At 40.3% G+C, this 17,019-nt stretch overlaps 2 protein-coding genes across 2 annotated transcripts; both read right to left on the minus strand.

The window, feature by feature from the left end:
* Window positions 1-456: 456 nt before the first annotated feature.
* LOC119744480 (collagen alpha-1(X) chain-like) lies at window positions 457-1,296 on the minus strand. The gene has a single exon (XM_038220417.1). It carries the CDS (start codon window positions 1,294-1,296, stop codon window positions 457-459), a length of 840 nt encoding a protein of 279 aa, XP_038076345.1.
* A 14,534-nt stretch (window positions 1,297-15,830) lies between these two features.
* On the minus strand, window positions 15,831-16,385 carry LOC119745115 (complement C1q subcomponent subunit B-like). Its single transcript, XM_038221338.1, has 2 exons — window positions 16,201-16,385; window positions 15,831-16,032 (listed from the first exon to the last, which is right to left on the minus strand). The coding sequence occupies exons 1-2, from the start codon at window positions 16,383-16,385 to the stop codon at window positions 15,831-15,833; spliced, it is 387 nt and encodes a 128-aa protein (XP_038077266.1).
* Between the last annotated feature and the right edge of the window lie 634 nt (window positions 16,386-17,019).

Genomic DNA, 17,019 nt, shown 5'->3' on the forward strand with positions numbered 1-17,019 from the left:
GCATGGACACCTGTACATGTATCAGTATATTTGTATGCAAGTGCATGTAGGGCTACATGTTCATGTATATGATTTTTAATGACACATAATTTTTTTTAAATCGAAAATAGGGGTGGGTGGGTGGGTGGGTCAAAAACATTTGGAAAAAAAATCCCAATTTAAAAACATTGAACTTTTTGAATGGCCCCCAATAGGTATGATGAAACAAATAATTAAAGACGCATATAGACCTGCAGTGCTAATTAAGCACCAAAACCCCTTTGCGAATCTAATGCCGTTGAATGGATCTACGAATGCGCTAAACAGTACAAATGTTACATATGTTACAACAGTTACATATGCATGTAAACTAATTTCTGTTATATCGAAATTTCTATTTTACAATTACTTGGAGAGATTGAAAATTCGGCAATGCGTGTGATTCCCTGCATAATTGTATGCGTGGTTAATGTTAGTTTATTCGGGGTAAACAAGGAAGCCACTGAATGAGGTGTAGTGATGGGTGGATTCACTATGCGCTCTACCATATATAGTCAGATACACCGTGTCTGCTCGCTGCAGAACCAACACCGCGCTTCCAGACATTTGCTCATGGTGATTTGTATCATAGCTTAGGCCAGAGGCAACCCAGTCGTTATTTTTTCGAAGATGAATGTATGCAATGCCCTTGTCATAAAGTTTGCACATAGAAAACATGAACACGTAGGTGCCCGGCACAGTACAGGTAAATATGCCAGTCTCGAGATCGAAGCTGGTACCCGGCAAAAGCGCCTCGGTCTCCTGAAATGGTAAACGGGTGTCGTGACTCGTAGAGGTATCCGAAGGGCTCGTCCTAACCACGGTGAATGCCACCCGCTGGTTGGAGTCGTCTGGTGTCTCCCCTGGCTCACCCTTCTGACCTTTGAAACCAGTTTCCCCGGTTGTTCCAACTAAACCAGGGGGACCTCTCGGACCTATCTTTCCAGGTAGGCCAATCCCATCGTAACCTTTAGACCCATTGTTCCCCAGTGCTCCCCGCTCACCCATAGGGCCAATAGGGCCAATCTCACCCTTTTGACCTTGCTGACCTGCAACGCCCTTTGACCCCGGCTCACCGTGCGGCCCCATCGGTCCTGCTGGTCCAGGCAGACCTGGTATGCCGGGTATGGCAGCAGGTCCCTGGCAGCACTGCTGACATACCTGAGACGCAGGACCATCACCGTCCGAGGGAACTGGCTCAGTAACGGAAGCTCGAAGCTTGACAGAGTTACCTAGAAGGAGCGCAATTGAAAGAGCGGTTGTCACGCAAATCTTCATCTGTAAAGAAAAAAAAAACATAAAAAGGAAACACATAAATATGGAAACAAATGGGTCAAGCTTAGAGACAAACGTTGACGTCAGAGAAGCTGTCGAAATCACATCAGAGTAAGACTTTTGCAACCTTGTCGTCGTTTAAATAAAAACCAACAAATCATTACACATTTACCATGTGAAGTATGTGAAGATTTTATATCCTAAATCTTAAATCTGATCAAGTTCGACAAGCTTCTTTAAACTTCTCATTGAATGCAAATCATTGCTCGTAGACAACATTTGATGAATTGAAGACTTTGGTGTATAACGCCACATATTCTTTGACGAATCCGTCCTTTAACAGATTCGAGTGACGGATCTGCCTTTCTGAAATGAATGATTTCGTCGAGGTCTAAATTGAGAGTGTTATACCACAAAACCGCAATACCACGGGACGGCGAGGGGGTGGGGGGGGCATAGCACTAAGGGCCCGTGACCATTCAGCCCCGGTATGAAAAGGGTCCCCCGGTAAGTTCGTCCCCTCCCAAGAAGCCCTTGTGTACCATCCCAGCTACCGGCCTCGGAGCTGGTCCGGTTGCTAATCAGGAACTCCTCTATCCTGGGGTCTATTGTTTGCAAGCATTGACACATGTAATATATCCCAGAAGAAACCTGCTTGTGGTTTTCATCTTTCAGCGCAAAACAATAGAACACTTTCGTCGGCACAGATCAAAACCCCTGCCATGAGGTTTTGCGCACAATAGGCCGTAAATTACCAAGGCGTTTGAAAGGATTTTATCTTTAATCCGGTAAGTCTGCTATTGTTCTGCTCTGGACGTTCTCTGAAAGGCAATAAATTGATGCGCCTGACTGACTTCAAAACTTCTGGTCAGACAGGACCATGTACCGGACGAGACTGGGCTGAAGACCGGACTGGCTCTGGACCGGACGCGGTACCGAGGGGGCCTTTTCATACCAGGGCTGAATGGTCACGGTCCCTAAGGCAACCACAGAAAGGCGATGTAATACTTATCTAGGCTATTTTTAGTCAAAATGGTATTGGCCAAAATGTCTACATTGTGTTTAATTTATTTAAATACCTTCAGATTTGGAACAACCAGTGCATGGACCATTATCAATCAAACTAAACAAAACTTTGGCATTGACATTAACCGGAAGAGGACGTTGTATTAATTTCACTTTTTTTGTGGCAAAATCTACATTGTTTGTTCCTAAATGTGATTTTGTTTCTACCAAAAGTGGCACCCAATGAATTTTTATTGTGATTTTATCAATGTTTCTCATTTAATTTGTTCATGAGGGAACTATCGAAAAAGTACCCAGAAACTAACGAAATTGTAAAGAAAGGTGAAAATTAAATGCCGCGTTTTGCGCCAATGGAGGTCATATTGGATTCCCCGAATGCATTGTAGTCTGTCACGTGACCATGAGTATTTGTCTTAAGTGAATATTTAATAGGTTTAGGCAAAGAAATCATGGTTTTGACTGAAGCATTGCTTATTTCAAAGTATTGTGTTTAAAAATACCAAGTTTGATGATAACTGATATTTTAAATCGGTTGCCATATGGTAGCCACGCACATTCTACAGATATTCTGTTATACCACATCGATCCCCGGTAAAAGTTAGGAAAAGACTCCCAAATGTCATGCTGATGGCCAAAACATTCCAAAACTATTATAAGACATGGTCGTTTTCAGTTCAAACATTTTTGTAAGCAAATATTGGCAAAAAATGTCAGGCACGCTGCTATAATGGGTCAAGGGCAGGGGGATCCCTCTATTCTCTAAAGGTGAGTTTTAAATATTTTTGTTTTCAAACTTCGTTTTCTGTTCTAAACTAAAAGACATCAAATCAAATGTTAGAAAAAAAACAGAGCTCTATCGGCCTTAATGAGTAAAGTTGGGCGTTGTATACGACGCCATTCGGGGTATAAAGAAACGTGATGCCAATTGTCGTCAGTATTCATATTGCTATAGTTTAAAATCACATTGTTACAATTTCAATTTTGTATTGATGAAAAAACATCAGCAAAGCGCTTGGACAAATGATTTTTTTGTATAGTGTTTGAGCCCAGAAGATGGTGTCATTTCAGTGTCTTCAATCGCCTAAATATATACCCTAGGTTGATGTTGAATGGAATTAAATTTTTGCAGTCATTTTCAGTAACAGAAACTCACCTTGATGTAATGTTTTTGAAGTCTGTCACGAATGATATCCTCACCACTCGAGCAATGTGCAGGCTGAAAAATAATATCAACAGTCATTGAAAATTCGCTTAGGGATAACTTGGGGCTGTCGGGGCATGCAGGCAAAGCTGCACTTCACTTATAAAACAACGAGAAGATAAATTTATCTGATATTCTCTTTGGTGTAATGTAATTTTTTTGGGGGGAGGGGAGGGGGATTACTTAATGCATTCACCAATTGCCAAGACTGGATTTGCGCAGTAACATTCATACCTTCATTGAATAGTGATTTGTTTTTTTTTTCTGTTTTGTCTAAAAAAAAAAAGGAGACAAATATTATTATGTAACAAACTTTTTATTTGGAGTTTCTTTGGCGAATTTTAAGTACAAAACGTCAGCCGGAATTATCTGCATGAGATGTTATCGGCCTCAAAAAATTCAAATCACAATTTGTACACTAATTTTGTATTCAATATTTTAATGTGTTCGATGTCTCATTCAAAAGTGAAATACAAAAGGTAAATTTGGTGGAACTTGCAGAATAGGAGAGAACCGTTCACGCGATATAAAGAATGGTTATTAATTCAAACGTGTTTGAATTTGAATTCGTAGCGGTCACAGCGAGCATAACTATTCTGCAATTAAATGGGAAACTGTTCTTATACCAGGAAAGTATTGGCGCACATATTACAGGTAAACTACGGTAGTCAAGTTATAGCCGTCAGAAGAAAACTGTTATATTCCGGATTTAAAATCAGCGCACTGGTTTTAACTATTAACACCAGTTACCATCTGTTTCACAACAAAGTGAGTCTCAGAATATCTGAAGGATTTGTGAAAATCTGTTCCAACTGTAAAACTAGAAGAAAATCAAAGTATCAAGACACAAACAAATATGGCTATTTCGAGCCATGTGAATCTAAGTGGCATGCTGAGAGGAACCCTGCATGCAGATATGTCTGAATTCACCCGTTCCTGATACCAAGGAACCCAAGTAAATCATAGTTGATGGGGTACTCCAAGTGGATAGCAGCTATCTAAAATTTCAATATGGCCGCAATTTTGGATCTAATTTGCATATTAAATTTGTACTTGGATGTGGTATTTGAAGTCAATTTTGTTAGCAAAATCATGTAGCCATGGCAGGACCAGGGTTGTTGTGGTGATGTGATGCAGTTGCATTTCCAAAGGGTCTATAGCACGTAGACTGAGAGCTGGATAGGCTCTCATCAAAATTTCGGGAACAAATCCCCTGATTGTCTTAAAGCATAGTATCACCGACCCTGAGCACATAATGGCCAGTCTTAAGTTTCTCTAGATCAGACAAAGGCCAATTGGCGCCATGCCAAATGTGGTCAATTTTGCATTTAATCAAAATGTTGAGTACAAGAACAACACCAGTATCATTTGATAGCTTGGAACTTGTAGATTATTGAAATATAACTTAAGAGCGATTTTAGATCAGACTAATTAACTTAAGAGCGGCCCGAAAAGCGCAGGGGTTGACGTGGCCGTCACCCCCTCTTTCCCTTTTCGATGAGACTGTTGCAACGCAACGGTAGAGGAGAAAATGAAATCAGTTTGTATTGATGCCTTGGCACTTGTGGAACATGAAAATATTACTTAAGAGTGTTTTTAAGTCAGACTAACTACCTTAAGACCGGCGGGAAAAGCCAGAAAGGGGCGGGGTCTCAACCCCCCTCCATGTACATTTTGGCTCCTATTGTCTCAAAGCATTTTTTAAATCCTGCCAAGTTTCTTTGACAGTTGTTCAGTTGTCTTGCGGTTATTTTGACACCAGGTTTATACAAATGTGACATACCTTCGTCACAAAATGTCCATTTTTTCAACACAGTTAGACCCAAAGGTTAACTTTTCCAATTAAAAAAATACATGCACACGAAAGCGCACATTAGAGTGCCGACTAACATATCAAATTGAAGCCGTGCAAATGTACTTCAAATTTGAAATGGGAATATGAAAAAAAAGTTAATGATGCCTTGGCACATGTGGAACATGAAAATACAACTTCAGAGTGATTTGGGGTTAGACTAATTAAATTAAGAGCGGCGTGAAGAACGCGGAGGGGGCGGGTCAGCAACCCCCCTCCATGTACATTTTGGTTTCTATCGTCACAATGCACTTATTCAATTCTGCCAAGTTTCTCTGACAGTTGTTATAAGGTCTTGCAGCTATTTTGACACCAAGTTGAAAATAGGGCTTAAAGTTGTTATGACATACATGAAATACACTTAAGATGTGAAACAAAAGAATATACTTTATTTCCTCTATTTTTCTAACTTATTTCTAGGCAGCGGCTAGACTAGTGTGGGAGAAAATAGTCTTGAGTCACAAATAGTAACATACACTTTGTGCACAATAAGTCGGGGTACCATACGAAATGTGTTTTCCACAGGCTCTGACTGGACTCAATCATATCTTTGTTTTAGGATTTACTAGTTTGGAATCGAGCGATTTCATCACTAAATAAGATTTTCTTTAAACATAATTATGTCAACATTCAGCAAACTTAAGTTAAAATCACGTGAGATCATTTGCAATGCTCGGACAAGTACCTAAAGAAACTTTGCAATATCGACAGTGAAGATAAGACTGGTTTCAATTTTTTTTTGAAATCGTTCGGATAACCTTAGCATAGGTTTGTTTATGGTATGCCGGCGGGAACACTCTTGTACGTACGTTAAGGGACGGAATTTCATTACGAGAATCAATATTTTGCGCATACATTTTCCTCAAAATGTACACAACTTCTTTCTGAGCTGAAACTTCAACAGTCTCCTCAAAATGTACGTATCTACTGAGCTGAAACTTAAACAGGTTTAATGAAATATTACAGGTGACAATATTACAGGTGGCATTCAAGTTAACAGTCGTTTCAAAAATAACTATTCAAAAGGGTGGGAAATTAGAACACCGGATTGGCTATTAGCATCGCCACCATCTGTTTCTCAACAAAGTATGTCCTTGAAAAAAATTCAGATTTACTGCACAATAATTTAGCCTTCATTTACATGCATTTAGTATTTTTTTTTTAGAGTTCCCTGAATGTATTTCATTAATTGTTAACTGTTGAATGGGATGGCGCCAGACTGTTTATGCAGGCATAATGCAGCCTTACTTTACTGCCAGTTTTTTTTAATCTGGCTTCCAACATTAAGGAACGCTAAATTACAAGTTTGAAATTATTCACTGAAGCATGATTAATTAGTAATTAACTTCATTTTATTTCTATACACAAGTTCCAGAAATCAAGATTTTACCTGACTTTCATTCCAATGTGGCCGACTCGTGAATAAGGCACCTACCATTATCAGTGTTTCAAAAACTCAACAGAATCTTAATAGTGGCATGTTGAGTGGAGCCTTTTACATGCATACATCACTAAACTCATCCCAGATCTTGTGTTTCGATTTTTTAAGGCTGAGAGCAGAGAATGCAGAAGTGCCGAAGAATGTTTACAAATTTATATAAACTCTACACATGATCAGAAAAGAAATAGAATAAAACTGTTTGCATGATCATCCGGTCCGTTCATATTTGCGCCTTCTAATGGTGAAACCAAAGAGCGTTTGTTTACGACTAGCCACACTGTTGTTAACAATGTTTGAATAAGCGCTTGTTTGGCTGTTAACATTCGTGTACAGTAGTCACGCAATATCAGTTTCAATTGAAGTTTTGTTCAGAGAAATCGTGTTGTTTCAGTCCTCAAGCAAGTACAGTTAGAGAAAGGGGAAATTTCAAGACGACTACCGCGCTCAGCAATAATCTTAAGAAAAGTCCCACGCTGATTGAAACAACACTATGTAGAAAAAAAAGGCAACTTTTTTGTTTCTGAAAAAGAAAAGAAAAAAACAATTATTAATTGTTTCAAACACTCACCAAGCAAATCTCGTTCTTGCAATCAGTTCGCTCGGGTTGTCATCTAAGGGTGAAGAGGAGCTGCGGTCTTGTGAGTAGTGAAGAGGCCTCTCGTGGCTTAAATATTGCCTTAGATTTCCCAAACAGTGACTGGCCCGGTTTGTGATTTGCCCCGCGGTCGCTGTCACTCAGACATCACCGACTCGCTTCATGTTAATGCGACGGAAGTGATGCCAATGTGGTTGATGCTATATACAGTCAGAATCAAAACTTGTGTCACCGACACTGAAATAGCCGCATCTTATTGGTGGATATGGATGTCGGTGACACGTACATCTAAAAACACACGATTCGTGATTGACACCTACAAATCACTCACTGGTGATCACCGACTTGTTGGGTGATTTACTTTGATTGGTGGATTGAAAATTGACGTACAATGGCCGTGATTCATTAAATGTGCAGTTGGCACTTCAGTACATTGAATTGAGTCGATTTATTTAGGATTGTATGAGGAATTAAATCGTAGTCAAGACGGCGGCCAAAGTATGATTTAACTTAATTCTGGGAGTACCTGCATGGGTGCATAATATGGATGCACTTAACTCAGATGAAACGTACTATTATACAACAGTGCATTTTGTTCAAGTCAGGATTTCAAATTAGAGAAGAGGCAGGGGGGGGAGGCAGTGAGGGGGAAGGGGGAAGCAGTGAGGTGGGGAGGGGGAAGCAGTGAGGTGGGAAGGGGGAGAAGGGGGAAGGGGAAAGGGGATGAAAGGGGGAAGGGGAAGGGGGGCTCATGTACCCCGTGTCTATAGTCGTGCCATGGGTAAGGTACTGCTATTTATTTTGGGGGATTTTAAAGACTAAGATACATTACATACAAGTTGGAAGAAAGTTAAGTGAACTCCGATGAACTTTGCTGTCAGCCTTGTATACTGTTTTAGCAGCCTTGTACTGTTGGACGTGCAGTTTTAGAATTGTGTAAAACCCAGTCCGAATTAACGTTCCCAGAAATGCAGGAATGTATGAAGTGCTATGATGGACCTACTAAGCACAATAAATTAGCTAAACTAATGACACAGTTCAACAATAGAACGCAAAATAAATTAAGATAAATATCCCTCCATATTAACAAGATAGGCATGTATTGCATGACCAGATTTCCTGTGTTTGTTATTTAATGACTTTCGCATAACGAGTCATCCTGAACTTTAGCCTTGGTGATATCCGGACAAATTAATCACACCAGAAGGTGTCAATCTGTTTGTTTAAGCATCTCGACATTTTAATAATCTCTTAAGCAATGGCGTAGCGCCGATATAAGTGTGGGGTGCGGTCGTTGAACGACCACAAGCCCCTCCCCCTCCCCTCCTCCCAAACCCGGTAAAAAAAGCCACTGATGTGTTTAGGGGCTTAACATTGATGGCCATGTTCCGAATCCAGAGACGAAGCCTAAGCTTACAAAACGCCCGAAGTCAAAGTAACGCCTAGTAAGGTGTTTCTCAAACTGCGGCTTCGTTCCGTTATCGGCTTCGGGCATGCGGTTTTTCCAATGGAGCTGCATTTGTATAATTATATGGAATGAAGCCGGGACTTGGAAAATCTCGCAAGTCACTTTCCTGGCGTGTGTATTACATAGTCTCCGATCAAAACGCCTTGCTGTTTAGCCACTCGGTCACATACCGGTGAGAGTCAGGTTGACCTTGTAAAAAGGCTACAGTTGGGTCATTATTTTGACCAGCAGAGTTAATTCCTAGTTATCATTTGGGGAACCGTCAACTTGGAGCTGGTGAAGAGCTGGGGATGCAGAAGATGTTGAGTGGAAATGGACGTTACGAAGCTATCGAGGGCATTGCTCTACAATATATATATACATGTTCTAGCAAACACGCGGGCGTTGATTGTTAATAATTGAACAAAAATGTTGATGAAAAACAAACAAATTGAAACTAAAACTCTTGTAATGCAAACATAAACAAAACAATTTGTTTATGGCTGTGAATATGAGAGGTGCAGATAATTAAATGTTAATATTCAATGACGAAAATATAGAATAATAAGGAAATAAATGTGTGCTTGAGAGGTGTTTAACACTATGTTTAAGACTGATTGGAGTCTGGAATGCTGATAATTACCCAAGGCGACGCAAAGGGCAATTATCAGCATTTCAGACGCCAACCAGTCTTAAACATGGTGTTTAATACCGACCTAGCACATATGTATTCCCATTCATCAATAACCTTTCGGTCAAAAAAATTGAAAACTTTTCGGTTCAAAAGTCAAACCTCGTTTTTCCACAGGCGGGCTCGTGTAGGCCTATGGCCTTTTCACTTAATTCTGTCCCGCACGAGGTGGGCCAGTTTGTCTGTCGATTCTACACCGGTGTCCTTTTGCAACACCCCGGTGTAAGATATTTTCGGTCTTCCTCGCCTCCTGTATCCGTGGGTTGGTTTCCAGAGAATGACTTTGTGTGCCTCCAGCTGCGAGTGCTGGTAGCAGTGGCCTGCTAACTGCATCCGACCGGCTGCGATTTTGTCTCCGACTCGTAGGAGTTAGAGTCCATGTTTCGCATCCATACAGTAGCAGTGATCGATGGCTGCTCGAAAAGTGTTTGAAATCGGAGTTGCTGTCTCCACCTGCCCGTAGCAAACTGGTTTTAAGGCGCAAGAAACCCGCCTTCAGACCTCAAGCCCTCATTTCTAAACGGAGATCGGCAGTGAAGCCGGGCAGTAGATGTTTGAATTAGCAGAGGCTATTTGAGACGTTGATCATAATTATGGGACATTTCATGGAAGAGGAGTGCACTAATCACGATTGCTAAACTGCTCTGCTACCCTGTCGCAAATTGTGAGTGTTCTCCTGGAAATATTTAGCAAATAACCTCCTTAGGGTACCCTCGTAAATAGGCTAAAGATCCATCCCCTGAGCTCATGAATAAAAGTTACACATTCAAATTATTCTATATTAGAGACTTTTGAGAGCCATGGAATTAGTGGATTGAAGACATATGACATTGCACCTCTGGTCTGGACTTTGGGCTTCCAATTCTGAGCATTGTGGGTGCAATTGGGTCCAAAAGTGGCGCTATTTAGCCACGTTGCGGATGGATTCTTTTTGTTTAATGGCTACTCTTCCAGTTTGGGAAATATAATTCGTTTGAGGGGGGGGGGGTTTCCTCTGGAGGGAAACTGCAGTGGAGGGAAACTAAAACTGATTATAGACAACCAAAACCGTTTGTTTTTATAGGGGACGTGAGCACGTCCCCCTCCCTTCTTCAACACCAACCTACCCTTAGCCCTTACCCTACCCCAACTTTCCCGAAACTGCTGTCCCAAATCTGAACAACCATCAATCTCCAACATCTCCCTTCATCTTAAACCCCAATCCACCCTCGACCCTCACCAACCCAAATTCAAACGAAATAAATCAAAACGTACGAAACATTCTAAAATAAATTATAATTGGAAGCGGAATCAAAAAGTTTCACTTTTCTGATTGGAATATCAATATTTTAATTGATGTCTGATTTTATAAACAAGGTAGAATTAAATGAATGACAATCAGTTCCCACATTGGCAAGTAAACCAGTGTTACAGGAGCTAGGCTATATAGGATTATTATGGTCTACAATATTGTCAAGTAACTTCCAGTACAAAATACTGTTATCTTGAACTCAATATAATCCTGTTTAATAGAATTCCATTTGACTTTATTTCATTTCAGTTGAGTTTCAGTAAAGTTCCTAACTGTCACTTAATTTCATTAATTTCTCTAAATTTCCCTAATTTTCCTAAATTTCCCCGAATTTCCTAAATTTCCCCGAACGCCAGGCTGGGCTGTGTTATGGCATCAGACTCGCCAACCCATCACACAAAATGTTTTATGGAGCAAGAAACCAAAGCTAGGATTAGACATACAACAGTCTCTATAAATTACAGACATGAAACAGTCACCGTGTACGACCATGTTTACAACGAAAGTTTACAACAGATCGAGAGGACAAATAATTCCTAAATTACTCTTTTTCCAATCAACACATGAACTCAAGATTTGCCCAATGATATCAGTGATAATGATGTGAGACCACGAGACACGAATCATGCGATAGATCTAAGAATAGTATCATCAAAAGCTGGGTTTTGGGACACAAACTAGTCTTCAATGTACTCACACATTGGCAGCTGATCCGAAAAGGACGGTTTCGCACATCACATTTCAAGATGGCAAAACACACGTAGATTAATGCGCCACACAACCCCTCTCTTGATACTATTAGTTCAATAAAAATGTCTCTAACAATTACAGGATACATTCTCACACATTAAAATAATTTTACAAACAAGTGAATTCGGGATTGATGCGTCCAAACTGTTGTAAATAATTACTTTTCCTCAAAGGAACTATTTACACTACATGTGGATGAATAGCGGTGACATGTCGCTACACGCTTTAAATAGAAATGATGGAATCACGGGCTCACCCGAAAACTACGGAGCCTCTCAAAAGACGCGGACCCCTACATTATTATATACGTTTTCCAAGTAGTTATATCCGATACATATGATATCAAGATAACTTCGTGTTTTAAACACTTTTCTAACAACCACTGATTGTATTGTAACTGACAAGCGTTACATTTTAATACGTGATAGTGTCACATTTTTCCAACAAATATGGCATAAAATCATATCCGAGTGTTTGAATTAAACTCTCAAAGTCAATTGGCCGGGGCAGGCGCGGTTCTAGAACCAATATTTTGGGGGGCTAGCAGGGTGGATCCAGAATTTTTTTCAGGGAGGCGTGCTGAAATGTAGACCGGTTATTTTCTCCAGACACTTACGCCTCCGAAAATCAATTGGGGGGGGGGGGGGGGGGGCTCATGCCATATTTTCAATGGGGAGCGCCAATAAAATCCTACAACCATTCACACTATATTAACTACAAATGCACCCTTTTCACGACTATTTCTTTAGGGGGAGACCGTGTACATCACATGTCACAATCCTTCTTTTTGCTAATGCAATTTTTTTTTTACGGAATTTATTTTGGGGGGGCTAGACATAATTTGGGGGGGGGGGGGGCTAAAGCCCCCCCTAGCCCCCCCGTAGAACCGCGCCTGCAATTGGGCCTAACTTTAATATAAAAATCATATACTAAAACGTGCGAATTCCCCATAACATTTGAGGCAAAACATAACGTGTACAGTGAAATCTCAATAAGTCAAACTCTGATTACTCAATACAACTGTTAAGTCAAACAAAGAATCCATTCCCTTCATAGTATAACAATAATATGCAACCCTGTTTAACTCAAAACTGTGCTGAAGTCAAATTTTGTTCCTGTTCCTTTGAGGTTTTACTTTTAGGACATAAGAATTAAGAATTATTAGAATAAGAATTTTTCTGAGTTCATTGTGCTGCAATTCAAATGCAACCTCGTTTTAAAAAGAACATTTTGAAGATTAATCAATGATTTGGGTGCGTGTCAACTATGTTTGTTTTTTTTCCCGGAAACACACCTTTTCAAGTGTTTTTGGAAATATTTTTGGAAAATCAATGTTTATTTGTCTGAAGACAAGCTTCTGATGACAATATGCTGGCATTGTTAGCACGGGTGGATCCAGAGGCCGTGATCCTATAACTTTATAACCAAAAAAATAAGCAATCCCACCGCTCCTGCACCGTCCGCATTGCTATATGCGTATTTATCGCATTGTGCTTCGTGACATTATTAAGTGTAATCAGTGTGGTTGTATTTTGACAAATTAATGTTCAAAAATTACATTGTAACGATTACATTTATTTGATGTTCTTTAACGTCTGTTGTCTTGATAAATCCCAGGGGTGATTTTGATGTTATTTATATCAAAACTACATATACACTTGTGTTGAGTTATAAACGCAGAGTAACTGGTAGACAAGCATGTCATTGGATATTGCCCAGTTTAGTTGTGAACAGATTTATATAGAAACAGAACAAGAGTCACAAAATTTAGCTTTTCTTCAAAAGAACCATTGGTATAAGAAAATGCACATTTTGGCCTGTCAAATCGTCATCGATGTCACGAAGAGCCACACATGTGGATTTTGAAGAAAAAGCGTTTTTGAAATAATCGTAAAAGAAGTTCCTCAATTTTATAACTTCCACAACAACTACTACTTTGAATTTAACACCAATATGCTGTATGAAAACATGCACATGTTTCTTGAACGGTAAACGTTTATGTAAACCCCGTAAACAGATTCAATATAAATAGTTAATTAGCCAACACCAATTAGTAAAGATGCGTGTCCCTTCGTAAACGAATATCCACGTTTCCTACATTTAGGCCCTTTCTGCACAACGTAATTTTCCACAGGCAAGAGGCGCGCGTATTACACGCACAACTGATAATGTTATAAAGAATGTGTGGCTCTTCGTCAAAACGAAAATCGCACTTGACCTGCTTTTCGCCTTTCCGTCCAAATGATATGTTTTGTACGCGTTCAAGGGGCACCTACGTCTGTGTCTCTACGTGATAACACAAAATGCACTAATTGAGATGCATGTCCTTTGCATCATTAATGTAATTAAGAATTTAATAATATTTTGCTTACAGAAGCATCTTAAAATGGTTTACGGTACGATGTTTTAAAGCGAAGTAGTGAAAAAAAACTCGAAATCGAAAAATTGTCATTTTTGACATGTGTGGCTCTTCGTAAAAACGGTGACGAAATTGCATGTATTTATGCGCACACATTACTTCCGGTTTGATGACGTCATCAGTAAAAAGTGCAAGCTGAATACTGATTTGGTTCGGGGAAGATACCTATGGATTCATAACGTGAAGAGAACTTCTAAAAATACAAAACATGACAATGAAAGAAGAAGAGTATGTATTAATAACATATAACTTCTGGTTAAATGACGTCACAGCATTTGGCAGCCGAAGCCAAATTAGTACCGCAAATCGTTATCGTGCTACGAACATAGTCATGGATACTGATCAAATAATGGATTGATATTAAAAAAAAGCTGAAACTAGATAATTTCAAATTCTTTCTACAACAACTTCCGGTCGGATTTTGAAACGTCGCAAAGTCAGTGGCAGTGGCCAAAAAACATATGGGGATGTTTTTATAAACTTTTGACCAGTGATAAAAAAAGTCTTTTACGTGCCTCTAGAGGGCGTCCTTTCTGAGGATGACGTCATCGTGGCGTTTTTTTGGTGTTTAGCATCCCTCATTAAACATTTCCATTATTTGATTTTAGTAAAACGCTTCCGTTTTCAAATTACATTCAATTCTCAATGCACTTCCGGTAACACCAACGGGAACATCGCACCAAGCGATTGAATGTTTTCGGGAATGAGAAATGTTTCCCAAGGCATCACCTTACATTCACAGGAAAAAAATTGAACAAGGTACACTATTCAGCATATCAGTTCAAAAAAATAACGATATAGTTAAAAACTATTTTGTCCACTTTTAACGGCCATTCCCGGCTGGAAGAGACACCGTGGCCGTCCCACATCATTTTGGTTGGAAACATTTCGGACGGTCTATGACTGATTGTGGAATGAGGCTGTAGGACGTGGGCACAGGAGATCGGCGAGACGGACCTATGCTGTCTATGTGGACGAGTGAGTGAGTGAATGACATCATGATGACGTCACCAAAACTTCCACTCCTTTTACAGTTGACCACGGTTCATGTTCGTACCAGGATTCATCCTCGTAGAAATTAGTCAGTTTTGTAGGCTTCTATGTGCATTTAATATTCAGATGACTTTGACCTTCCTGTTTCCCCGGAATTAGAGGTCATGCGACTTTGCATTTTGTAATCAAAATGTTTATCAAATATGATCACAAAGTGTGAACGTGAGTGTTCATTTTGTTCATGAGTTATAAAATGATTAAAAATAGTAATACATGTATTTTGAACAAAAATCGCTTGTAATTTGATAGCCAATGGCGACATCATGACGTCAGAGTAATATCACACGCCTGGAATCAGGTTTGAGGTTTGTTCTAAGTTTCACGTTAATGTTGTGTACAGTTAGGAAGCAAATTTGCAAAGAAATATCTTCATGGACAAAAGGACGAGGAAATCGATTGAAATTATCTGTAACCGCCAGTATCAATGTCCGTTTGACAGTCGTTATTATTATTAGGCATGTTCATAATTGTACTAAGATAGTATAAATGAAACATTCAAGATATTTTCATCAGAATGTTTTTATTCCACAGTGTATACAAAACCGTTGTCAACAAGTGTAAGCATTATTTTTAATGTCTATCACTAATATATCTATTGTATACAAGATGTGCGTGTGGGTAACGCAAAACAAAATAATCGCGGTTTATTTTTGAGACATTCAACAAGTATTTCTTTTGTGGTTATTGTTTCCGCAAAATGGAATTCGATTTTTAAGTATTCAGCAACACGTTGCTCATAGGCCTGTATATTTATGTGTTGTGATATTTTATTTATTCCGGGTAAAGGATGAAGCCACTAAACGAGGTGTCGTGATTGGCAGCCCCACCCACCCTACCACTCATGGTAAGATACACCGTGTCTCCTTGCTGCAGAACCAGCACCGCGCTCCCAGACATCGGCTGCCAGTGACCTCCAGTGCCATAGCCAGAGACAACCACGTCGTCGTTCTTCCGGAGCTGGACGTGCAGTGAGCTGCTGGAAGAATATTTGCTCATAGAAAACATGAACACGTAGGTGCCCGACACACTACATGTGAATGTGCCAGTCTCGAGATCGAAGCTGGTACCCGGCAGTAGCGTCGCGGTCTGCTGGAAGGGCAAACGGGTGTTAATGTTCGTAGACACATCTGAAACACTCGACCTCGTCACGGTGAATGCCACCCGCTGGTTGGTGTCGTCTGGTGTCTCCCCTGGCTCACCCTTTTGACCTTTGACGCCAGTATGACCGGTTGCTCCAACTGACCCTGGGGCACCCCTCGGACCTACCTTGCCGGGCAACCCTATCCCGTCGTCCCCAGGGTTCCCAGGTGCTCCCCGCTCACCCATAGGTCCAATAGGGCCAATCTCACCCTGCTGACCTGCATCGCCCTTTGACCCCGGCTGACCGTACGGCCCCATCGGTCCTACTGGCCCAGGCAAACCTGGTATGCCGGGTATTGCAGCAGGTCCCTGGCAGCATTGCTGACCCACCTGAGATGCAGAACCACCACCGTCCGAGGGAACCGGCCCAGTAACAGAAGCTCGGAGCTTGACAGAGTTACCCAGAAGGAGGGCGATTGACAGAATGGTGGCCACGCAGATCTTCATCTGTAAAGAAAAATAACAATGAAATACGTAAACATGAGAACAAATTAAATGCCGGTAAAATGATCTATGAGAGAAAAAATATTGAAGTCATGCAGACAAACTGGGGAATCACATCTAGGCCTAAGTAAGACTTATGAAAAGTTGCCCTCGTTTGAAAAAGAAATGAATAATTATGGATGTTAACACTTTGTATGCTTAGTCAAAACTGATCTAGTTTAAAAAGCTTCTATTCAACGTTCTCACTGAACGAAATTCATTTTCCTAAATGCAGGTGGTTTATTTTGTTTAATGTCTCATCCAAAAGTGAAATCGGAAATCAGCGCTGATCAGTTTTGCTATTAGCAGCAGCTGCCATCTGTTTTATAACAGATCG

The sequence above is a fragment of the Patiria miniata genome, unplaced genomic scaffold (assembly GCF_015706575.1).
Source record: "Patiria miniata isolate m_02_andy unplaced genomic scaffold, ASM1570657v1 HiC_scaffold_7, whole genome shotgun sequence".
NCBI classification, from domain to species: Eukaryota; Metazoa; Echinodermata; class Asteroidea; order Valvatida; family Asterinidae; genus Patiria; species Patiria miniata.

Coding starts and splice junctions, on each gene's coding strand:
- LOC119744480 (XM_038220417.1), bottom strand. CDS start 1,296: ATGAAGATTTGCGTGACAACCGCTCTTTCAATTGCGCTCCTTCTAGGT.
- LOC119745115 (XM_038221338.1), bottom strand. CDS start 16,385: ATGGGTGAGCGGGGAGCACCTGGGAACCCTGGGGACGACGGGATAGGG. Junction 16,033..16,200: donor GTGGCATTCACCGTGACGAG/GTCGAGTGTTTC, acceptor TTCTTCCAGCAG/CTCACTGCACGTCCAGCTCC.